Source organism: Aedes aegypti, chromosome 2 (assembly GCF_002204515.2).
Source record: "Aedes aegypti strain LVP_AGWG chromosome 2, AaegL5.0 Primary Assembly, whole genome shotgun sequence".
NCBI classification, from domain to species: Eukaryota; Metazoa; Arthropoda; class Insecta; order Diptera; family Culicidae; genus Aedes; species Aedes aegypti.
In genome coordinates this window covers 23,813,794-23,839,800 of record NC_035108.1, presented here as the reverse complement: position 1 = coordinate 23,839,800, position 26,007 = coordinate 23,813,794, and the positions used below count along the sequence as shown (strand labels likewise).

At 38.3% G+C, this 26,007-nt stretch overlaps 1 protein-coding gene across 2 annotated transcripts in view; it reads left to right on the top strand.

The window, feature by feature from the left end:
* LOC5578055 (retinol dehydrogenase 11) overlaps positions 1 to 19,799 on the top strand; it is a 38,690-nt gene extending 18,891 nt beyond the window's left edge. For both annotated transcript variants that reach the window (XM_001663627.2, XM_021840269.1), the window contains exons 2-5: positions 18,584 to 18,689; positions 18,755 to 18,915; positions 18,979 to 19,383; positions 19,443 to 19,799. In XM_001663627.2, coding sequence (XP_001663677.1) covers positions 18,584 to 18,689; positions 18,755 to 18,915; positions 18,979 to 19,383; positions 19,443 to 19,659 — 889 coding nt within the window. In that variant the 3' untranslated portion in view covers positions 19,660 to 19,799. The remainder of the gene's footprint in view (positions 1 to 18,583; positions 18,690 to 18,754; positions 18,916 to 18,978; positions 19,384 to 19,442) is intronic.
* Positions 19,800 to 26,007: the final 6,208 nt, after the last annotated feature.

The window sequence follows — 26,007 nt, the reverse complement described above, 5'->3', positions numbered from 1 at the left end:
TTTTCAAGAGCACAAGACTTGAGAACCAAACAGCGCTCCGCGTTGAAAATTTATCCCATCGGTCACCACCAGCAAGCAAGTAATTTGATTGATTTCCAACGCGAACTGTTGTCAGATTCTCCATTCTTGTGCACCTGAACATTCAAAGGCTGAGTTTTATAATCACCTCAATAGCATTTATCAGCCAACAAACCTATAGAAATTTTGAACAATAGAGAGTAATATACACTAACGGTCAAACATTTTAAATCATCTCATGAGACTTATTTGTTTTCATATAAGGGAATCCAGGGCATACTGGGCACATCAAGCAACTTCTTGTTTTATGACCATACAATTACATTTTTTCAAATTACTCCCGGCCAGTTTTCAAGTTTGATATCAGTACGACGTGCTACATTCATCCGTGGTAATAAAAGTCATATCATATGCCAGAAAAGTGAGACAGTAAATTAGGTCCAAAACGAGGATAGTAAAAAAATATCGGGCAAAATGAACACTTGCATGAAATTTAATGATTCCAAAACATTTAATGTCTATCAGTCGTTCCGATGTGTAAAAGGGCTCTATCTCTATCATAAGAGCTAAAAAGAACCTTTCTGGGTTCGATATTTTGCTCAAAAATAGATTCTCCCACCGGCTTGCTTATATGCCAATTTGAAGCAGAGAAAAACTAAAAGTCAAATTTCAAAGGACAATTGAAGCAAAACATATACTTTTTTTACCGTCAAACATCTCAAATGCAATACAGATTTCATGCAGTGTATGAACTTTTTGACACTGATACGTTAATGCTTCCAGTGGGCATTTATGCCCTTTGAAGGAAGCACCACACTATAGACAACGGACTAGCATGCAACGTGGCACAGTCGGGAAACATTTCTCACGAAAAGTTTACCAGCCTGAGGTGGGAATCGAACCCACACTCCCTAGCACGATGCGGCTAAATGCCTGGTTACACTAACCGCACGGCTACGAAGCCCACATAACTTTTGATGAAGTATGCATTTTCTCAGAGATTGACGGGCTGTCCATTTCGCCCGGGTGTTCATTATGCCCCTAATCCCCCTATCTGTAAATTTGCGTTCAATGTTATAAATGTAGATTTCACTTGAGTTGTTCGTTTTCATTGTCGTGGTTGAAAACACTCCGTTTCGTAATACAAGATGAAATTCATTAGAGACTTACACGATTTTAATATTTACATGTAAAAAACAAATAAAAAAATAAGATGTATTTGTAAATCAGTCAGGCAAAACAGATGCAAAAGTAAAAAATATTAGTATGACAATTCATGTCAGAAATTTTTTCATTTGAATCGAGAGCATTTGAGACTTAACATACGAATATTAAATATTGATGCAACTTTAGCTATTTCGAAACGTTTACGAACAATCTGTTCTACAATCACTCTTTGATGTAGTTTTGAATAGTTCGTCACTTATATTTGACAGCGTAGTTATAACAGAACTTGCATATGGTCTCAAACTGGAACCATTTTAGTAATATAAGTCAGAAACATCCATATAACGTTAAACGTCTAGAGGTATTTAACGCCCTATAAATGTTACGTTGTTAGTTCATTAAATTTTGATCAATTTATACTCCATTATCAAAGTAACCTCAAAACAGAAAACCGACTTTTGATAATATGAAAAATTTTATATCCATTCAAAATTAATCATTTGGCAATCTATCAACCGCAATCGATAGCTGAAATGCCAGTGCTTGTTATAAAAATATAAATTATAATTCTTTGACACAGCATGCATGAATAATATTCATTGAATATTCATATAGCACTTTTCGGAACATACGATAAGGGATCACCAAATCATGCTTCACATGCAAATAATATTGAGGATTAATTTATTTTGGCGATCTATCAAGTTGAAATTTAAAATTCGAAGTAGGGGAACTTACGTATTCTCGGCAATCTAAGCACCTGGACTTTTAAAAAGGCAATTATACACAACAATTAAGCAAAAGAATTAGCAGGAGACACCTGAAATACACTTGAGCACTCTTTATTTATTGGTTATTATACACAAAACACTATTTCGTTCTCTAAAACATCTGTTTATCTTTGCCAAAGTCACGAGGCACTTGTTCTTTTATCGGCAACTAAAATGTTCTTTTCGGCAATCCAAAACTGTGCAAATACTAGCTTATGTATTGGTTACTTTTCGCATGTGTTGACGATGACTGAAATTAAACGTCACTCATTATGTTCTACTCATTGAAAGGGCAAATGTAGAAAAATACAGACTACACTGAAAACAGCGTTACATACAGTAACAGAGAATCAAATTGAATGCACAACGCCACTTCATTTGTGCAGACTAAGGTGCCGTCCACACGTAACGCTCTAAGAGGATGGGAAGTAAGCTCAAATGTTGCAACCCGAGCAGAAGAAAATAACTACTGAATACCAAATTGAGGTATTCCGTACCAGATAATTTCCAATACTTACAACTTGAATAAGGTATGAATGAGCCCTGCATAAGAGGTAAAATACCTCAACTAACACCTTCTGCATATTCTACAAATACCAAGCTGATAACTAGATCAGGTATTGTAATAACTAAATAATGTTTGATGGATTTCCATATAAAAGTGAAATTTTTCAATAGTAGTTCAAAACCTCCAGCAGTCCTCAATAGCTATCGAATACCAAAATGAAGTATTTTGAATTGTTTTAAACTTTTTTTCAATTATCATTTGAATACCAAAATGAGGTATTGATAACTAAACAATACCTAATTGTGGTATGATACCAAAATATGGTATGCATAAGTTATTGCGAGTTATTCTTTCCTCCTCGGGGACTCATACACTTATATTTTTCATACAAAGATCGTTACGGAGGGGGAGGGGGTCGAAAATTGTACAGTTTAGCGTTACGTCAGTGTGAACGCTGCCTAATAGGGTCCTCAAGGCCTGCCCCAATTTTAGTGCCAAACGCTTAAGTTTATGCCAAAAACACATGTTTACTTAATTTTTTAATGTTTTTCAAAAAACATTTTTTTTTAGATTTTGTCACACTCCTTGGCTTAAACACAAATTTTGGGTGTATTTTGCTTTCCGTGTCCCTTCCGAGATGTCAGATAGGAACAACCCCAGTGTTAAAACTAAAAGCCCTGTGGTGGTTTTGTCGATTAAGCGAACGTCAAACATGATCAAAAGTGTCAAGGTGCATTTATGCACCCAATTTTTAAATTGAAGTTTAAATATGATGTAGCCGTTATATGAGCGGGAAAAATTGCTAAAATAGTTGCAATAACATGCTAAAAAAAAACAAGATTTCATCAAACATTTTAGGACCCAATTTCGTTTTCATTTATTCCATTGAATATGTTTTGTATTAAGTCTCACTGCACAGTGGTCCAGGAATCAGTTTTACGCGGAAAGATGAATTTTGAGCTTTAGAATGAAACATTAGACAAAAACGGTCTTCTACAAAGTTGTTTGTATTAGTAAGGTCCTTAGTTTGGTGTTATTGAACATTAGGGTGGACCACATTTTCATAGAAATTGTGTAACTAACTTTCTTATTTGTAGAAATTATACTATACATGCTTCAGCAAAGTTGTAGACCATTAAATTTTAAGCAACTTTGCCAAAAAAAGTTTTTTTATATCTCTTAAATTGACCGATTTAGAGCTATTTTCCTACGGTGACATAGGGTGGTCCGAACAAAATTGGTTTTCTGACTCTAGAGTTTTCAATTCAAATTTCTCATCAAAGTAGTCTATGAAACACTTTTAGAACTTTGAAAAATGCGTAGTTTGGTGAGTGAAGAAACTCGTTATCTCTTTCCGTTTGGGAGTTATTGTTGTTTTTCTCTCAAAAACATGCCTACTTTGATCGTAAATATTTTTGATTGGGGCAAACATAAAAAATATCTTTTGACGGCATTCAAAAGACAAAATAAAATTGTATATTATATCAAAAAATTACAAATGTGTTATTTTTGTAACTCTAATAAAAGGCCCTTAAAAACAAATGATTTTAAGCAGAAAAACTTCAATAACTTTTGAACTAAAAAAGATATCATCAATCTTTTTGCATGAAAATTTGCGTTTTGTTAAGTTCTAAAAGTCGTTCATAGACCGCTTTGACGAGAAATCTGAAATAAGAAAGATAGGGCTTTAAAACTATTTTGAAGATTTTCATAGTATGTATTTCTTTATTATTTTGCATTTTGAGCATGAAAATAAAATTTTAGACAAAAATGATCTTCTACAAAATTGTTTATAAAAATGTAGGCTTTCATACTGAGTCATTCAAAACTAGGGTGGTCCACAATTTCACACAAGTCATATAATCAACTTTTTTATTTGCAAAAATACTGGTATATACTCTTAGGCAAAGCGGTAGAACTTGGAATTTTGACCAACTTTGCCAAAAAAAAGTTTTTCTGTAGCTCAAAATTTGACCAATCTAGAGCATTTTTTCCTAATCATCAAAGGGTGGTCCAACAAAAATCAGTTTTTCAATTCTAGTGTTTTTAATATTAGTTTCTCGTCAAAGTCGTCTATGAACGACTTTTAGAACTTAACAAAACGCAAATTTTCATGCAAAAAGATTGATGATATCTTTTTTAGTTCAAAAGTTATTAAAGTTTTTCTGCTTAAAAGCATTTGTTTTTAAGGGCATTTTATTAGAGTTACAAAAATAACACATTTGTAATTTTTTGATATAATATACAATTTTATTTTGTCTTTTGAATGCCGTCAAAAGATATTTTTTATGTTTGCCCCAATCAGAAATATTCACAATCGAAGTAGGCATGTTTTTGAGAGAAAAACAATAATAACTCCCAATCGGAAAGAGATAGCGAGTTTCTTCACTCACCAAACTACGCATTTTTCAAAGCTCTAAAAGTGTTTCATAGACTACTTTGATGAGAAATTTGAATTGAAAACTCTAGAGCCAGAAAACCAATTTTGTTCGGACCACCCTATGTCACTGTAGTAAAATAGCTCTAAATCGGTCAATTTAAGAGATATAAAAAAACTTTTTTTGGCAAAGTTGCTTGAAATTTAATGGTCTACAACTTTGCCGAAGCATGTATAGTATAATTTCTACAAATAAGAAAGTTAGTTACACAATTTCTATGAAAATGTGGTCCACCCTAATGTTCAATAACACCAAACAAAGGACCTTACTAATACAAACAACTTTGTAGAAGACCGTTTTTGTCTAATGTTTCATTCTAAAGCTCAAAATGCATCTTTCCGCGTAAAACTGATTCCTGGACCATAGTGCACTGTGGCAGCATTTCGGCTGTGAAAATTGACATGCCATGGTTATAAACTTGCAGCAGGTGCGATTATAACCAAGAATCAACCAACCAACCAAGAAGTTGCAGCGTGACCTCATTGTCAATTGGTTCATAATATTGCACTCTGCGAGAAAAATCCACGAAAAGCGATTATCGAATTACAGTCATCTCTCCCTTACTCGATATTGAAGGGACCATCGAGTTAGGGAGGTATCGAGTTACAGAACACAAAATCAATGCAACTGCGATCCAAGGGACCATCGAGGTAGCCATGAAAACCAACTTTTACTATGGTTCTCTAACTCGATATCGAGATACGAAATATCGAGTAAGGGAGAGATGACTGTATTTGAATTTCAGAATTACGTTTGAATTGCACATAATATTGCGTTACTGTCACCGCTGAATGTTGATTTAAAATGAGCGCCACATTGTTATCATTTTTATTCGCTCCTGATCCACACCATCCATCCGCATTTAAACAACACGCATGACTTTTGTCGTCACGAAAGGAAGAAATCACAAAAAAGTAAAAGATGGACACACCGTCCTCTGGTTACTGCCGACGGCTGTAACTCACCACTTGTTACACACTGGTTTCCTCTCCTTTGAAAGAACTGAAAACAACGGTGCCAGTGCCTGTCAAAGTTTACAGCTACTGTCGTCGAGGGTGACATTAGGCCAAATTATAATCTAAAATATCTCAGCCAGCATAGGGAAAATAAAAAAAAAGTATTCCTCACGGCATAATAATTAACAAGGCAGGCTCTTTACTGGTTTAAATTCGAATTTGATTGTAGACATGTTACGTCACTTCTATCGTACTATATATTGCTGTTTGCGTTTGATGAGCAAATCTTGTTCAAATGCGTTCCAAATGCGGTAACACAAACTAATCAAAGGACACCTAGCAACTGTGATCCATATCACCGCCACCCTAGCAAAGAAAAGGTATCTTTGACTTCGCCTTCCTTGTAAAAATCTTACCGCGTTTGGTGTTCCCGCATTTGATATTTGCATTTCAAACGAACACACTAATATCATCAGGACCACTAGATCATTTTTTTCACAAATTTGTTCGAGATGGATATGAATGACATCATCAAGTAGCAGTCAGTTTTGGGAATATATCACCTTCTCAATATAGTAACCGTGGTAATCCTTGAAATTATCCACAACTACATTCAAATTTCGTTCGTTGCACTATCTTTAAGTGGGTTACGTTTTAATTGGCAAACTTCATTTTCTGACAAAAGACACAATTTATCAATGTTGGTAGCTTCGTTTTTGTTTTGTTTAATATTTTTGACAGCTCGAAACTCAGCCTCAGTCAAAGTCTTGCACTAAGTGGGCTACAGGTTTAGCGCAAAGAACGAAAGTTGACTGTACCATCAAAATATTAGATTCATGGAACTAGTACATTATTTTTAATAAACCATTGAAAAAAGCTTGAAAAAGGCCTTTTTGAATTGTCATTTTTGAGATTTCACAGATAATCTCGCTTTTGGGTGGACGAATACTATTTTGAAATCTAACATTCCTGTCCATCATGTCATCCATCATATTGGGAAGCTCTAGAATAGTGAAAGGAATACGATTCTCTTGATTTGTTCTTATTGCGTATCAATTCTACACTTAGCGAACTGGACTATAGAAATCCATACATTTTGCCTTAAGAATGATGGAACGAGTATTGCAGTACGAAAGCTGTATGTATTGTTCTGGCATCACCCCACATTAAGGCGTCGATAGACAAGGGGAGTGCACACGAGCCTATCGATCGCAAGATTCTTGGTTCAATTCTAGGATGCCGCGAAAACTATTTTTGTTTTCAAATTTCGGTTTGTAACGCAAATTTATGAATTTGAATCCGATTTCTTTTGGCGAATTTTCATAAGGAATTCCTATGTTAATCGATAGTTCACTTTCCTGAGTGTAGTTTGTTTGGCCTAATGTCACCCCCTCAAAGGGGTGAGTTTGGGCCAATTTTCATACGTTTCCTATTTAAAGGAAAATAATCAATTTTCAATCATTTGTTTAGCATTTGCAAAGTATTCTCATATTTAGCTGAACATATCATGCAAATTGGGAAAGTTATTTAAAAATAAATGAGGACTTACACATTTTTGGCCAAATTTCACCCCCGATTGCGATGTTTCACGATTTTTTGTTGGTTTATGATAAGCACTCTCCGAATATTGTGTAATCGGCTTATTCGGATCTAAATCCAAACTTCGCCAGTGAAATTTATTTGCGGTCATATTATTCTCAGTGCATGAGAAAATTAGAATAGACCCTTTTCAAATCAATTCACTTTTGACTTGACACAAAAACATCATCCTTTGATTCGCGACTACGAAGCTGCTGATGTTTTCTTCAGTTTTCTGTGATTGACAACCTCAGTTGTCAATTTGTCTGTTTAAGGTGAAGCGGCGTGTAACTCAAAGAATCATTAGAATCATCATTGATGTAATAGTAGTAGTGTCGCCCTTCCATGTATATTTTCAAAACAAACAAACAAAAAATATAACATTTGTGCTTAGCATATTTTTATGTAAACACATGGTAAATTTAGTAGATTGCCGAGTATTGGAAATCAAAATCAACTCTTCAATCGTACATATCAAAAGAAAACATTACAATTTAATGAAGGACAACGGAATTTCTCTGTTTTTAATTGAATTTATCGCATATTTTTGTTATGCATCGGTACGGCTTATGTTTGCAAGGGATGACGGTGTTGCCAGGTGATTGGTGACAGATTTTTCTAGCAATTGTTATATGCTTGTTTTCGGAACATTTGACGCATATTATAAAAACTTATCATTTTGCAAATAGTTTTCCATCACAAGATCACTGATTTAATAAAATTTCAATGATTTTTGTGATCAATTCACATTAAATGCTATGATTTTACAGATAGCAACTCTGACATCACTGCGCTCAACGATCGCGATGATTGTGCACACACGATAGACGCGTCCCGACGCATTCCGACGCATCGCACTGTGGAGCATTTCTATTATTTTGGGTGGTCCAAATTGATAAACACTTGGTATGATTTTATGCTTCGTAGAGATGGTTTTCGTAAATTGAGAGAATCGAAAAACAAACAACGTATGAGTTTCAAGTTTCTATGCTTTGCCCAACCTTTCCGTACTGAAAATTAATACAACAGGAAAAAAGTTGGATATTTTAGACTATAAACACAGGCATGCCTCAGTGTGCGGTGGCGGCGTCGATTCGCAGCAAGTGAAAACAACCGCCATAATAGTTTTGAGTGTTGCGGTTGATAAAACTTTAAAAATATTTGATTCCCGTTTGAAATGTGCTCCTTTAAGGAAAGTGAATGAAAGATTTGTTTAGTGGAAGTGTAGTGAACGCAATATAAAATCCAAAATACAAATGTTTGCTGCAGAATTACAATGGAAAAGGTAAGCACCTTCTATTTACAAGTGTAGTTGTGTGAGGCAATGAAATGCGGCATAAAATCGGAGATTTTTTTCGAGAATATAAATCTCATGTATATTGTCGCTAAATTGATAATGCTGTATCTGAAAGTGTTGTTTATATATTGAAATACCACCTGAAGCATTTTTCTTCGCATAAATTATCCATTAAATCAGGTGATAAGCAGTTATATTTCATCGATGCTGCAAATACCAATACTATCATAACAATACGTTAATGATTTTGGAAGAAGCCATTTTGTGATGACGCACCAAAAGGCCTTAACGGCTCGTAGTGCGTCCTCACTTGGAAGAGGAATGTCGATGGCCAGCTGTCTTCTAGCGTCGTTCGCTAGGCGGTCGGCTTCGCTATTTCCACTGATGCCTGAATGTCCAGGGATCCAGCAGAATCGGACCGGTTTGGTACTCGCTACTCTTTCTATTTCTTGGATCCACGGGTGCCTAGATTTACCTGTCTCCAGGGCTTGTAGACAGCTCGCAGAATCCGTTAGAATCACCATTTCTCTGCCTATATTAGGGATTGAAAGTGCTATTTTAAAAGTGTACGCCTCCGCAGAAAAGACACTGCATTGTTCAGGTAGGCTTAGGTGCCAGTCAGACCTGCGGTGTGAAAAGCAGTACCAACTGTGTTTTTGAACTTAGAGCCGTCGGTGTGTACAACGGTTGATTGATCAAAACGGGTCGATAATAGTTGTTGTACAACAGGCCGAACTCTTTCCGGTGGATCTTCGGCTATAACGTTTCTTTTCACTTCCCATACGATTGATGGTTTTTGTGCGTACCACACCCGATCGCTTTGTCTCAGAAGTTGATCAATGGCAGGAATAGCTGCTGTTCCAGTGAGGCCGAGTATACGAATTGATGTTCGCTGGATTAGCGGTAGATTGCTGTTGTTTCGGCTTTTCGACGCTATACGAATGGCCATTCGGGCTGTAGATTGTGCTGCCAATAGTTCGAAAGGGAGTGTACCAGATACAGTCATGACCTCGTTTACCGGACTGGTCACAAACGCTCCGGAAGCAAACCGGACTATCTTGTTATACGCCGGGGCAAGGATCTGCAAAGTTACTGGTCCTCTTCGACTCAACAGTCCTATGCCATAGGTCAATTTCGCGGTGACAAGGGCCGACCCAACTTGTAGGAGGGTTTATCGGTTGCACTCCCTCGTTTAGATCCAATCATTTGGAGGATTCGTAACCGAGATTCACATGCTTTTTTCACTGATTGTCAGAGAGGCTTGAACGACAACGTTCGATCTAGGGTGATACCAAGAATCCTTAGACGGTTGGTTTTCGGTACGGGTGTGATATCGCGTGCCGGCTCTCGGCGCACATCTGGACTGCAGTTAAAGATGTGCGATTTCACCGCAGATATGGCAAAACCGACACTCTTCGCCCAGTTATCTACAGTCTTCACGGCGCCCTGTAATTTTCGGTCTAGTTTTAAATTTTTCTTTCCACGCACAATAAGGCGTATAAGAGAACATCGACTCCTTTCGGCAATACCCGGAAGATGGGCTGCATTGGAACGAGGGACAAAGTCACTGAGAGCACAGAACCTTGTGGCACTCCGTTTTCCAGCTCGTGTTCATCAGACATATGTTCACCTACTGAGACTTGAAACGTTCGATCCAAGAGGAAGCTCTGCAACATGTTCATCATGCGACCTCGAATACGCCACGACTTGATTGTACGTAGGATACCATATCGCCAGGTTGTATCGTACGCTTTCGATAGGTCCAGGGATGCTACCAAGCAGTGCTCATCGACTGTTGGTAGTGATCTCTCTATTTCGGCGTGCGGTGCCATGCCCCGCACGGAAAGCGTGTTGACGCTTGTCGAGGCGCCCACTCGATTCTAGTTCACTTATGAGGCGACGATTGACGATTCGCTCCAGAAGCTTTGCCATGCAGCAAGTAAGCGAGATTGGACGAAAGGCAGCAGGCCCAGAATCTTGACAAACCGAACTCGGGATAGGAATGATCAGAGCGTTTCGCCAGCTGCAAGGAAATTCACCACTGTGCCAGATTTTGGTGAGGAGCTCTAGCAGAATCATTTTCACGGATATAAGAAGTCGTTGAAGAAGCGGATACTTTATCATATCGGTACCTGTCGAAGTGTTATACACGTCGCCGGTATTAGGCGAAACATCTATGGACACTCTCTCAGCTGCCATTTTCGCCAGCTGAAACGATGGAGGGTAGCTAGTCGTCGCCGATCTTTCGCTGTAGTATCCGTGAATCCGCTTGGCCGTTTGAGAACAACTGGGCGTCTCTGCCGATTTCCACGCAGTGTGTTAACCGTGCGCCACAGTTCAGACGTCGTGCTCTGCCGGGAGATCTTCCCAACGAAGCTTTCCCACGATTGCTCCTTCGCTTCTTTAATTGCCTTCGCGCCGCAGCTCTTGCTACTTGGAATTCCGCCAACGCTTCGGGTTGATCTGAGTTGCCTGCTGTAAGACGTCGGAGCAACCGAAGACACTTTCGTCCGATTCGGCCACTAGTTCGCGAGATGGACTTAGACGCTGCTGCAATTAGTTTTTTAGTAAAGCTTCCTACATTCCACTCAACCTCTGGGCGGATGGTTTCTGCTGCAAGCCGTTCGTATAACTCCCAATCAGCCCGATCGTACAGCCATTTTCGTCGCGTTGTTTGGATGGACACCGCAATTGGGAAGTGATCATCACTGTTGTGCGTGTCTGATAAGGTTCGCCAGGTGAACCTGCGAGCCAGACTCTCTGAGCAGATGGACACATCGATCGCCGAAGTGTTGCCCGATGTTGGGTCTATGCGGGTAGCTGAGCCATCATTCAGGATCACCATTTGCTTCGTCAGGGTTGTTTCAGCTATGAATCGCCCAAGCGCGCTTGATTGGTGCGATCCCCATGCGATGTGATGCGCGTTGAAGTCTTTTAGGAGCAAAATGGGACCTTCCAACTGGTCGAACAATTCATCCAGTGTGGTCTGGCACTGAGCTGAACTCGGCGGAACGTAGATCGACACAACGGTTGCCCGGATCGGCGAAGCAGCAACGAGATGTAAAAAGGTATCGACTTGGATGCGTTCGAAAGGTATGCCTTCCCGGATGGCAAGGCCTATACCGTGTTGCCAGTAGTTGACGTTCCTCGACTGTAGTAGCAACGTGTAGTTTCTGCCAACGAAGTCTGGCGGATCAACAGGTTGGTTCACCTTGGTCTACTACAAAGCAACGACGCACGGTTCGAGGTCGGAGATGAACAGCTTTAGCTCGCTAATGTTAGCCCTAAGATCACGGATATTCCACTGGAGGGCGAAGCAACCACCGAAGTGACTATCAGTAGATGACGAGGTTGATGTTCTTCGGATCGGCGGGACTGTTGTGGGAGAGAGAGGGAGTGCGGTAGCTTCTGTCGGTGAGAAATTCAGTATGTCACTTGCCTGTGGGTCGCTTTGATTGTAAATATGTGACGTCACTCCTATGGACCAATGCACGAGTTCATTATTTGACGTTTGAGCGGTGCCGTTTTATTTAAGTGGCCATGGTAACCAGTGAATTTGGCACCCCTCAAACGTCAAATTAGTGAACTCGTGCATCGGTCCATTGTACCATATATCTTCCAGACAACTAGATCATTTTTTTCGCAAATTTGTTAGAGGTGGATAGGAATGACGTCGTCAAGTAGCTGTCAGTTTTCGGAATATATCACCTTCTTAATATAGTAAACCGTGGTTCTAGTAAATATTCAAAGTAAAATTAATGAAATAAAGAAAGTCATGAAAACGAAAAATTCGATTTTGAGCATAATAGACTCAAAGCCATAACCTAGTGTTACAAATTGTTTGAAACGAAATATAATAAAATCACTGCAGCACGCAACACTGCCACATCATCATGAAAATCATTAAGATTGTTGCCGTCAGAGCAACTCTACACATGCCAAAACTGCACGAAAACTCTCGCACTCTCATGCTCTCGAAAAAGAGAATCGAACATTTACGACAACTAAGCTCACGAACTTGTACGTTGCTGATCATTCGTTTTCTGCTGGCTTAAAAAGTGGACGTACGGGAGGTGCATGACTAGCGAAGCTAGTGCACAGATTGAGTGTGGAAAAATCAAATCTCGGCTCAAAGAAAAATCATCAGGTAATTCGTCACGACGTAGTCCAGAATCGGACGTAGTGCTAAAATCACCATTTATGCTAGCAGGTGTCCAACGACTCCGATTCGACCATCAATCGGAAAGACACGCTCAACCCGCATGGAAAACGGTGAAACGACGCTCACCAGTATTCCAAAAGGTAAAATGGCGTCATATTACAAAGAAACCTAGACGATAATGTCCTTTCACCAACAGAACCCGTCCACACGCACTCGTTGTAGTGCTAGCCAACACTTCGATTTGCAACCGAACGACGTTCATCTAAGGTAATGGCAGCATATTTCCTCATATAGGACTTCTAACTATAGCGTTTAAATTCAGCCAGCAGAAACAATTGCCGAAATAACTTGGACAGATCGGCAAACCGGTTGGAAATTACCTGGCCGCGCATCACGGAGACGAGAAAATCGAAAGGCTCTCTACGGAGGTAATTTCAACCAAAAATTCCAATTGGAATGTGATTATAATTCCTGCTTTGTCAAACAGGGCCTTTTGTTCGGAATCCTCAAGCGTGATCGCCATCGGCTACGAAGAGTGTGCGAGAGCAAGAAGCACACTCCAACACCATTAGCGCTATCGAATCGCACGACGGTCACCGAGTCACACACACACGAACATCCATGTCAAAGCTCTCAACGAGCGTGCAATCTCGAGCCGCAAGATAACGACACAGCTACGGGAGCGGGAGAAGCAACAGGGTGTGACTGTGTTTAGAACATCAGTGTGATCACAAGCAAGTGAAGGGAGTGATCGGTGTTGAATAGCGAGAAAAACGTTTGAGTGTGCGTCGAACCGTACAAGTGGCCGGAGAGCGATCAGCGTAGTGAAGACCGACAGGACCGTTGGTGTGTCGGCGTGCATCCCCGGTTGCAAGTGGTATCAGGTGAATGCATCGCATAGTGAGGTCGGCTTGCAGTTAGTGGCAGTGTGTGAGTGCATGTGCAGTTGAATCTGCTCGAATAGTGAGCGCTCGAGAAAAGCGCGTTCTGAAAAGCAGTTGAGAAGAGAGAAGAAGAATATCATCATCATCGCATCGATGCGGGGCCCCGGCAGGTGCATCATCATCAACAGTATCGGTGCAGCATCGTCAGCATGTGAGAAAGGCACAGGTGTAGTACCTGATATATAAGGTAGGACAGTATATAAGACCTATTGAGCACAAATAGATTGTGATGCTGAGAATGAATATGCTTATGCTTGTTTACTTTATTGTTTATAGCCACCTATTGGCTGAGCGAGAATTTCAAATCCTTTAAGAGCGCCATAGCCGGGCAGGGACTTTCAAATGTTACAAATCTCAATCACCCAATTGTGTTGGACCGTGAACATGAGTTGACTTATGCGAGTTGAGCACTTGGTGGGAAAATCATTTATTATTGAGCCCCAAATAATAAAGTTAGTAATACTAGAACATAATCATCATAGTCGTATCCCCGAGAAAATTATTAGAACATTTCCAGAAAAATGGTTGATTTGTATTGCAAAACAAATTACAAGCCTTAGTAGAACATCTTCATTCAAGTTCAATTTTGAAATGTTTAACAGTGCAAAACGACGACTTAATTGAGACATTACATGTTTCAGAAACATTCTAGCTGGTGTAAAACAAATTGCATGTTTTTAAATTTGGATTTATGTTTTCGGTGTGACTTGGGTACCTTAGTATAAACATAAACATATGATATTACTTACAGCTTCGATGTTTTCGTTTAAGAACAAACTTGGTTGTTCTGCTGTTGTTTGTAATCAAAATCTATCACCAACAAAAAAGCACAGCCGATAACACCGATATGACACACATATAATCGCATGTAGTCCGACGAGAGATTGTGTTTTTCACAACACTGGACGGGTTATTCTTTGTACGTGTACACGTTATCCTATCAAACCAACGCATGATCTGAGCCAATGTTTCATGGCTCGATTACGACTCAAAGCTATTCCAACATGGTTAAATATTTTCGAAGAATTAAAAATGCTTGGAGTGCTCTTTTATGACTCAATTAAAATGATAATCGAACGAAATTGGAAAATAGTCTTAACAAAATTTTCCCGATTTCTATGGCTGAATAGAACTAGACAATTGAATTTATTCCACAAAACATTATTCCTAAATATGTTTGCTCGTTCCAAAATTTGGTATATTGGATCAATTATTCCAATGCAGGCAAATACCTGCAAAAGAATAATACAATTGATTCGTCAGTATATATGGCAAGGACATCCAATAATTATTACTTATAATGAAATAACGCTAACAAAAACGAACGGTGGAATGAATCTTCTTCATCCTGAGTTGAAATGCAGATCACTTTTCATTAATAAAATACATTTTACCAGGGACAGCAATTTAACAGAACTGAATAGTTTCATCAACGACACTCCAATGAATGAAATCCCTACTATCTTTTCATATCTTAATAAGGCCATTTTAAAACTTCGGAGAATAAGATCTAACGATCGAAATTCACTAATGTCGTCTGAAATTTATAAGAAAATGCTTGATTTTCTTCCAATAGCTAAAGTAATTCGAGAGCATCCAAATCAATGTTGGTTAAATATTTCCAAGAATATCAGTGACAGAAACCTAAGCTCTGGCCAAAAGTCAGTCTGGTATCTTTTTGTCCATGAAAAGATTGCTACGAGAGAATTATTGCGGGGAAATTTGAAAATTTGGATTGCTTCGCGGAAATAACGCGCAGTGAGCAATCCCCGCATAGAGTAAATGAACCGTAGTAAGCATTGCGGTTTTAAGCAAAATTCAACTCATTGACAATTTGCACCAAACGGTATGTGAAGTACGGAATGATAATGAAGCAATATTTATTGCGGTTCAACGAAAAGCTACCGCAGCTGTCACATCACTGATTTGCACTGGTAAATCATCAGTAGTCTTATATGATACCTTGGATACCGTCTTGATGATGGTTGTTTTTTCATAGCGTTTTCTCTTTCAAGCATACTATGATTGAATTTTTGCTTCAATGATGGAATGATTTCGAAGCCTGCGGTAGAACTTTGACAGCTGCGGTATAACTCTGCGGCTACCGCAAAATGGAAAATTTTCTTAACAACCGTAATAAGAGATTCTACAAAATTAACTTATGATGGATGAGAACCATGCTTTGTACATGCTCGAATCCTATAGATTACGGTCCGATATGTATACGGTTTAACCATGGGTAACAACGTTCGAGACCAACTTAGTTAAAAACCGCACTTTACATGAGTAATTGTGTTCACTTTATCAGAACAGTTCCCAATGGTCCCTCCACGTTCAATGTACATTGTACATGATTTCCATGTAGATACGCTGTATCAATTAGCGCCACACATGTAGGGTAGATGTACCAATAGTGGAGGTACTAAGCACGATTGAACTTCATTTAACGGCCTTAATTCAAAAAGCACAATTAATGTACATGTTAATGTTGTAACGGGAAGTAACAACCATTGGCTTGATGAGAAAAATTATTTCATCACAGTAATCCACGGCATGTCAGTGAAAAATAATACCTCCACTATTGGTACACTGTTCCTTTAGTTGTGGTAAATTTTTAATTTGTGTTCCTATAGTTGCAGTATCCGTTGTTTTCTTATGGGACCCTCAACTATAGGAACATTTCACCGCAACTATTGGTACAAAATAGAAAAGTTTTAGCAATTTTAGTGATATTTCATCAGTTTTGAAGCGATTCGAACGCTCTTTTCAACTATTCCGCGTATCAACAAGTCAATACGTCGATTGGCAGTGTCGGTTCGGTGGCTAATATAATAAAATCAGTGAAAACGGCTCTACCGCAACTATAGGAACACCCACAACTAAGGGAACACTTACCCTAGTTGTATTTATGATTCAAACACTGTTAATCGAATACTGACAAAAAATGCGAGCTAAATATTTGACTTGGCTACATTAAGCAAATCGAGCAGTACTGCATTTGATTTAAGAGTTCTAAATTAGCGAGATCTCCATGGCTTTTTAGGAAAGGTTCATGTGAATACCGAGGAATTCAACGAAATCCATTGAAATCATACATTTCACGGTGACAGCAGAAACAACATAAACAGCTTCACAGTCATCGGTGACTATGATCATTTTGGTGGAAAATTTTGGTGATCAACAGCTCTGAATTTTCCAGGAATCAAAACTTTTCTTGCAACGCATAATACTTTGTCGGCAAAAACGTCTCATCTCCGTATTGTCTAGCTTGTAATGTTGTAAATGAGACTTTAGTACACACATTTTTTGAATATTCGAAAATCAGACCATTATGGCAGTACACGTTAAAAAAGAATCAATAGACAAAAATTTCTATACAAAAACCATGAAATATCCTTCATTAGTTTTCCTCAATAGGACAGAGAGAATAGAAGCACACAAATCTCAAATTATGTACAATATGAATTTGAAACAAATGAAGAAATTCGAAGTTTGGACCATTATAGATATAGTATAAGTTTGTGATGTAATGTATGCTTTAAGTTCAATAAAACAAGTTTTTTATACAAAAACAATGGAAAAAAAAACAAAATTTCATTGTTACTTTGATTATTCACTCAAACAACTATCAAAAGCATTTCTGTTTTATTATTCGATATATCCATGAGTCGATGGTCCCTTTAGATATCGACTCAAGGAAATTTGATTGTAGTACTTATGGTCAACAAGCGTAATTTATTGTTTATTCATTAAAAGTTGTATATTTTCAAAAGAAAATGGAACATATTCGTGACAGGATTATCCAACCGTAGACAAAATAATTCGCAGGGTATCTGATCAGATTTTGAAAATCCGTAGTGGTTTGAAAGAGTTCATAAGTAGCTCTCAGTGAAAAAACGACTATCTGGAAATCTCGGATATTTTAAAATCATGTGGGTATGCTCCAAAAATCAAATAAATCGATGGGTATCTCTGAAAACTCAAAAATGTCTTAAAAAATTTTAGGTATTGCTGAGAAACTCTTTGGGTTCATCCTCTAATTATCGCTAGAGAACCCATCACACTATCTTGGACTCTTTGAAAACTACGAAACCCAGATAATATCTTGGAAACGATTTAGGATCTCATGGTTATGCTTTAGGATTCTATGTCAGCTTTCAAAACTTTCTAACTATTTGAAATTCGTTACAATTTCTTGGGGAATTTATCATGAAATAATATTAGATCTTTTTAATGAAATACCTGTAAGCAAATAGAATTAGAAGAACATCGAATTAAGCTCTATATCATATATTTCTAACTTGATTTTGTATCATTTTCTATATGCGTATTTCGACCTCTTGAATCAATCTCCAGTGAAGTCTACTACACGACACTGAAGACGACATTACAGTCGAAATAAACGTATCTTCCAAAGAATGCAAATTCTACTTGGAATCAAATGATATAGCTTTGAATAAGATATTGCATTTACATGAGGTATTTTTTTATATTGCTGGGAAGATTCTTATAGTCTTTTCAGTGGATATCTTAGACGAAATTATTAAAAAATTAAGGTTGAAATATGAGGACAGAAGGTTACTTTTCTGCTTATCTGCTTATATCAAAATGTACAAGATACTAGGTCATTTTAAAAAAAAAAAATCATTTTATTTCTGGATCAACGCCAATTTATAAGAAATTGAAATACACAATTAACTTCAATCATCATCTAACTTACTTTTTCCGTCCTTTTCTATTTACAGGAAATTCTTCCAAGGCGGACAGTTCAAAAACAAAGACATACGACTGGACGCAAAAGTCGTCATCATAACCGGAGCCAACTCCGGCATAGGGAAAGAGACTGCTATAGTAAGTGTTTTCACCGTTACATCTACATCCGTCGTAAAACTCACCTTTTTCCTCGTTATCCACAGGAATGTGCGAAACGCGGAGCCCGCGTATACATGGGCTGCCGGGATGCAAATCGGATGGAAAAGGCCCGCCAGGAAATTCTGGACAAATCCGGCAGCCAGAATGTGTTCGGCTTGGAGCTGGATCTGGCATCGTTCGATTCGATCCGGAACTTTGTGCGAACGTAAGTTGATTGCTAAAGAGGGAAAAGCGCGTGTTAAGTAATGCGTCTCCATTTGAATTGTAGATTCCTGAGCATGGAGCGACGGTTGCACGTGCTGATCAACAATGCCGGTGTGATGGCCTGTCCGAAGGAGTACACCAAAGATGGGTTCGAAATGCACTTTGGGGTAAACCATCTGGGGCACTTCTACCTGACCAATTTATTGGTGGATGTACTGAAGCGGACAGCGCCCAGTCGGATTGTGACGGTGTCCAGCTTGGGTCACAAGTGGGGCCGAATCGATAAGGATGACATCAACAGCGAGAAGGACTATCGCGAATGGGGAGCCTACATGCAGAGCAAGTTGTGCAACATTCTTTTCTCTCGGCATTTAGCCAAGCGGTTGCGAGGAACTGGAATTCACACGTATTGCCTACATCCAGGAACGGTCAACACAGAACTGACGAGATACCAGAATCGCTGCATGATGTAAATTCCCATGATTTCGAACTCATAAATCACTCATGAAACCTTAACTCATATTGCAGGATTGCAGCGAAACCGCTCTTGTGGGTGTTCTTCAAATCGGCCAAGTCAGGCGCCCAGACCACGCTGTACTGTGCAATGGAGCCAACGATTGCAGGAGACACCGGGAAGTATTACAGCGATTGCAAACTCAAAGAACCGGAGCCCCATGCGAAGGATGATGCAATGGCCGAGTGGTTGTGGAATATCAGCGAGAAGCTGACCGGACTTAACCGATGACTAGAGCGTTTGCTTCCAAGCCATCAATGTTGATTATTTCAAAGGCCTCCGCTGTGCTGAGGCTCTAAGTTGTAGGTCTAGAATATCGAAACTTGTATAAACTATTCAATAAAACAAGTCATATTTTACTGTGTAACCAATTTATGGATATAGGAATGAATTACTATTCCTTTTTAAAACATCTGCTCTGGACATTTTATTCGCACACGAGGGTAATAAATCAATCAAAGTAGACTTCGGTGCAGCGGTTGTCACCCAGTTGAGCACGCCGCTTGGATTCAGGGCATGCTTTGATGCCATTGAGAATTATACATGCAAAAATGAAGTCTTCAATGAATGTGAGTCGTGACTATTCGATGCATCAATCCTAAAGAGTACTGAAAAACCTTTTAAACCTCCTTCTGTGGGTTCACTCAATGTTAAGCTCAGCAGATCATGTCGATTGGTTAGATGCATCTGAACACTGTCTAATGTTTCATTCACCCTTGGTTAGTTTGCACATTTAAATGCTTGCATATACTTACCTACTAAGTATTAGAACCAAAGAAAAATAACGAAGAAACCCATCGAGCATGTTGTCTTGCACTTCAGAAGCACGTGCTTGGTTCCAAGTCGCTTCATATCACTCGAGGTGAACGATGACGGACGGTAGACGGCTTATTGGAATAATAAATGTCACTACATCCATACCTTCAGGCTGGATTCTTCGCATGGCCTTTCGCAATCGATACATAATGGAAGACGTTTTTCATAATCTGGTGCAAAGGTGCCAAAATTACTTGGCACGTGTTTGCCAATACGTGCGATCGATGAAGCCGGCTGAAAATATGAAACATAATATGCTGACGGAGGAAGACATAATAAGGACTAAGTCTATAGTTCTGATTTTGTTTTAGTGATTCTACGTCACAACTGAAATATGATCCATTTCACGAGTAACAGCTGCTACTACAATCAACTCTCTCTCAATCGATATTGTGGTCATTATCGATTTTGGAATATCGAATTATAGAACACAAAATCAGTGCAGTTCAAGGGACTAACGAGGTAGCCATGAAAACAAAGTTTTACTATGGTTATACGATGCCGAACTACGGAATGTCGAGTAAAGATAGTTGTTTGTAACTTCTTTTTCTTCTTGACATTACGTCCCCACTGGAATAGAGCCTGCTTCTCCGCTGTTAACTGAGAGCTTTCTTTGACAAAGTTTCCAGTTTGGCATTCGTATATGGTGTGGCAGGCATGACGATACTCTAGGCCCAGGGAAGTCAAGGAAATTTCCTTTTCTTAAAGATCCTGGACAGACTGATAATCTAACCTCAACACCAAAACAGATGGCTTTGTTTTGAAGCCGTGAACTTTAACACAAGGCTAAGGAAGGCAGTATAACTGACACGAATTCTGTTGCAAACAGAACGTCCAGTAATACTTCTTTTAAGTAGACGTGCGTAAACGGTTGATTTTGAAAAATCATCCATGCAATACTTGACCATAATGATTCAAAGAAGTAAGCTCCAGTAGGATTCCGTTTTTGGCATGCTCTTTTTTAGACAAACCAACCCCCCCCCCCCCCATTTTGGCAACTAAATGGATCTGTTTTTGGCAACATTTTTGAAAACCGTGCAAAATTGTAATTTTTTGTAAATGTGATTGTGTTTTTTATTTTAGTTATTTGAAAAGCAGATCGGCTTTATTCTTACAGCATTCCAGAGATCCGTCTTCGTCGATCTTCCCCCTAATCGCTAGGTCCAACTGCTAGGTCTCCTGTGTGCGCTTATTTAATTCGAGATGTTCACATATTCGGAACGTTTCATGAAGCCATTAATTTCTATGAGTAGCTCAATTAGATTTTTATTTTTATTTTTCTCAGGCATTCACGCTTTGTGACTAGCCCACAGGAGTCTGCCGGTAGGTGATACAGTCAACAAAAACCATTGTTTTCAGATTTGAAGTTTCAACACAAAAAATGATATAATTCAAACAGAGTTTTAATCATAAATTTTGTCTCGCAATTTCGGTTCACTGTCCTTGTTATTGCATGAAATTTCATACATTGCGTATGGATAAGCATACCGCAATAATAGAAACAAATCAAGCAAAAAGTCATGTCTATTAACTTCTTGTGGATTTATTTTGAATAATTTTGTCGCTGTATGGAGAAAATCGGCAATATATATGGGAGAAACGGTTCCATCTACTATCCCGACCATAGATGGTGCTGATGAATTAAAATTTGAACGTTCTCCAATCAATATAGAAGAGAATGCATCAAATCGGAAGATTATCCATGAGAAACAAAAATGTTATTCCTTGGGAAACCATAATTCGGGTTTCCCCCTTGGGTGGAACGGTGTTTTTTAAGAGACGACCAAAAATTCTCTACCAGGGGTGCTCATGCTGTAGTATACTGCATTCCATATTTTAATCAAGTATTTTGGCCGCATGAAATAATCAAAATGTTCCTTAAGAGATCCTGGTGATTCCTATCTAGGTATAGCAGTTCCTATAAGAATATAGGATTCCTTACAGGATCCTATGTTCTCATAGTGGGTTTTTGAGAATTTTCAGAGCGGATTATTGAGGATACTGAGCGAAACATGGGTATTCCTATCGGACATTCTTGCGGGTTCCTGAGAATGTATGGTTGGCTTCTGTAGATGTCGCGCGAAATCTGGAGATTGCCAGTAAACTGCTAAGATTTAAAAGATATCCTGTGAATTTCTGGTGAAATCTTGAGGGTTCTGAATAGGTTTCCGGAGGAACTTGGGGATTATCATACTTTGGAAAATTCCTTTTGGAGACTTGAGAATTTTTAGCAATATCGCAGCGAAATCTTATAATGTCTCCAAAATTCCTATCTTTCTATCCTATTCCTATCTGAATCTTATGCAAGATCCTAAGGGTTCTAATCAATATTCCATAGATTTCTGGAAAACTATTTCAGTGTATTAGCAGAATTGTGAATTCTCAACGACCACCTCAAGATTCATATCGGGCTCTTTACATAGCAAAATTTTACGAATTTTCGTGGATTTCAAAACATGGTTGATTTATATCGTACAAGATCAACTTCAAAAACACAGTTAAACTCATTTCAAACTAAAGTGATAAGGAGCTTATTTATGTATTGTACGAAATTAAAGGCCACAGTTAACGATCATTAAGGCCTCATGCGTTGCTCTGCTCTATACCATTTTGTAATCATTTATCTTTGAATTCAACATATCATCTATATTATTTACTATTGTAAATTCTATAGAAGGCTTAGTCAATATTTCGTGCATTTTTGTCAAGATCAATTGATTTGAGCTGTTTCTGTGTGCCCTTTTAACTGCAGTGATTCATTCAATATGGAATACCTTACTGTGCAAGAAGAAATTAATTGTTTTTCTTGTGTTTTGAATCAATTTGGACGAGTAAATGGCTGTAGCGATATCATGCGAATGTAATCTACTGAACACAAAAGGCTTTATGCTGATTGGCTATGTAAAACGATGTATAATCCCCTATGGCTACAACTGGCGTATGGCCAAAACCGGTGCTTCTACCCTACTAGGGCTTCAAAGATAAGCTGTTTTTTGGTTCATTAAATAAAAAAAATCATTCTGTTTTGTACCGTTTCGAATTCTGATCATCATTTGGTTCCATAAGGGTGATGTAACAACATCGTAATAATGTGTTTGAGATTAAAAATATGGGTTCCGATTTTGGCACGGTTCCGTTTTTGGCCTCTGAAAATTTAGACTTTGTTGCCAAAATGGAATCCCACTGTACATTGAATCAAATGAAAATTGGATAGAAAAATTGTTTGCGGACATTGGGAGTCATCCTAGGTCATCATGGATTAAAAATTGGATAGGAAGGGTGGTTCAACAAATCATTTTCGCTCTGCTCTTCAGGCATCACTGGATATATGCTGTGAAACATAGGGTTTGTTCACAAATTTCATAACGCCAAAAATAGCCATTTTTGACACCCACCTATTCCCTCGCAGCGCGTTTTGTATGAATATTTTTCAAAATTTGTAACATCTTGAGGACACCCGACCACCCATTTCAGCGTTATGAAATTTGTGAATGCGCTCACAGTAGCCGTGATATTTGTGTGCTATCTTTCGCGCCAGATGCAGCAATGTTGCCTGTTCAGAAGATAAATGAGCAGTGTTGAAGAATCTCCGATTGGATATAAATCAATAACTAATTAGGGGTCGTTCATTAATTACGTAAGGGGTAGGGAGGGAGGAGTTGAGATTTCTTACGTGTCATACAAATTATTTTTAATTTTCATTTAAAAAATCTATAACCAAGGAGGGAGGTTGTAGCTGACTAAAATATCTTATAATATCAGCATTGCTCTAAATCTCAAGAGCACGTGGGCTTTAACTGAAATGTCTTCCAATTCCAATGGAAGAATGGTCTTCCAATCTGGCATCCCTGAGGTAGATAAATATGACATAGATAAACTTCCGAACCATATTCAGAGAGTATAACAGTTCGCGAACCATAACAGTTCGTGGCACATCGCATTCGGAGAACTCTATGAATGTAAACATTCACTCTCTCGTTTGGTACTTGGCACGAGAGCGTTCAAGAGCAGCAACTCTCACAGACTGGAACAGTATCAAGCCATTCAGATGATTTATGTTTTGCATAATATTGGTAATAACTTTCATATGTTTTGGTAATGCAGCCTTTAATAACCAAATTTTAATCTACTGGGCCATTGAACACTCCTTTTGTTGCAAACATAGCACAGAAAATAAAAAATATTCGCATCTGTTTCTTGATCAGAATAAAGGCTCCTCCAAATCTACGCGACTTTTTACTTCGAAAGCGATAAATAATCGTCGCGATTTCGTTGTTGTGTCGCTGCAAGCACTCTTCTATGGAACCATCTCGACTGACACGACGCGAATCGAAGCGAAATCGCGTCGCTGTGGCTAGGACGCGCTCATCAAACAGTGCATGCAGCGAGACATCAGCGAAATCGCTAAGATTGTTTGTCGCTGTCGCCGTAAAAAGTCGCTTAGATCTGGGTGTGCCTTAAGAGTGAGTCAGCGAATGTTACAAGTGTTGACACACAGTGATCGGCGCCAAACAGTGCACAGTGGACTTTTTTGCAAAAAAATGTCTTTAAATTCAATATCTCTGGATGCCGCTGGAATAAAATCGATCTTTTTACCGTAAAAGAAAGATATTTTTATGGATTAAACGATAGTGAGGTGTGTGTTCACTGCACGTTATTTTTTCGTACGATTTTGACCTATTAAATGTCATTTTACCCTATTTTCAATGGAAATTATATATCTGTAAATCAATATCTCTGGATTCCGCTGGAATAAATTCGATCTTTTTACCGCAAAAGAAAGATTTTTTCATGGACTAAACGATAGTGAGATGAGTGTTCACTGCACGTTATTTTTTCGTACGGTTTTGGCCTATTAAATGTCATTTTACCCTATTTTCAATCGAAGTTATACATTCATAAATCAATATCTCTGGATTCCGCTGGAATAAAATCGATCTTTTTACTGCAAAAGAAAGATATTTTTATGCGCAAAACGAAAGTAAGGTGAATGTTCACTGCACGTTATTTTTTCGTACGGTTTTGACCTATTAAAGGTCATTTTACCCTATTTTCAATGGAAATGATACATTCATAAATCAATATCTCTGGATTCCGCTGGAATAAAATCGATCTTTTTACTGCAAAAGAAAGATATTTTTATGGCCGAAACAATAGTGAGGTGAAAGTTCACTGCACGTTATTTTTTCGTACGGTTTTGACCTATTAAAGGTCATTTTACCCTATATTCAATGGAAGTTATACATTCATAATTCAATATCTCTGGATTCCGCTGGAATAAAATCATTTTTTTTTACCGCCAAAGAAATTTTTTTAAATGGGCAAAACGTGAGTGTTTTTATGGGATTTAGATGTTTATAAATATATATCTATAGACTCCGCTGAGATAGAAACGAACCTCTGAAGAAAGATTATTTCATATTTAAATGGATGGTGGGATGAGTATTCGCGGCAAACGAGTTTTTTGCACGAGTTTGTCCGACCGATTGTCATATTACTGTTTTTGTTAGAAATTATATACTTTTTAATCAATATCTCCGAATTTTGCAGAGATATAACCGCTATTTTTGCCTCAAAAGAAAGACATTCTCAATAGCAAAACAATATTGAGGTGAGAAGGTGGGGAACGTGATTTTTGCGTACGATTTTTGCCAATTGAAGGTTACTTTTTTATATCTTATTTTTTATAGGAATGAGATATTCACTAATCGTTTCTTTTGATTCCGCTGAGATACTACTCGAGGTAGTAAGAGTCAAAAATTT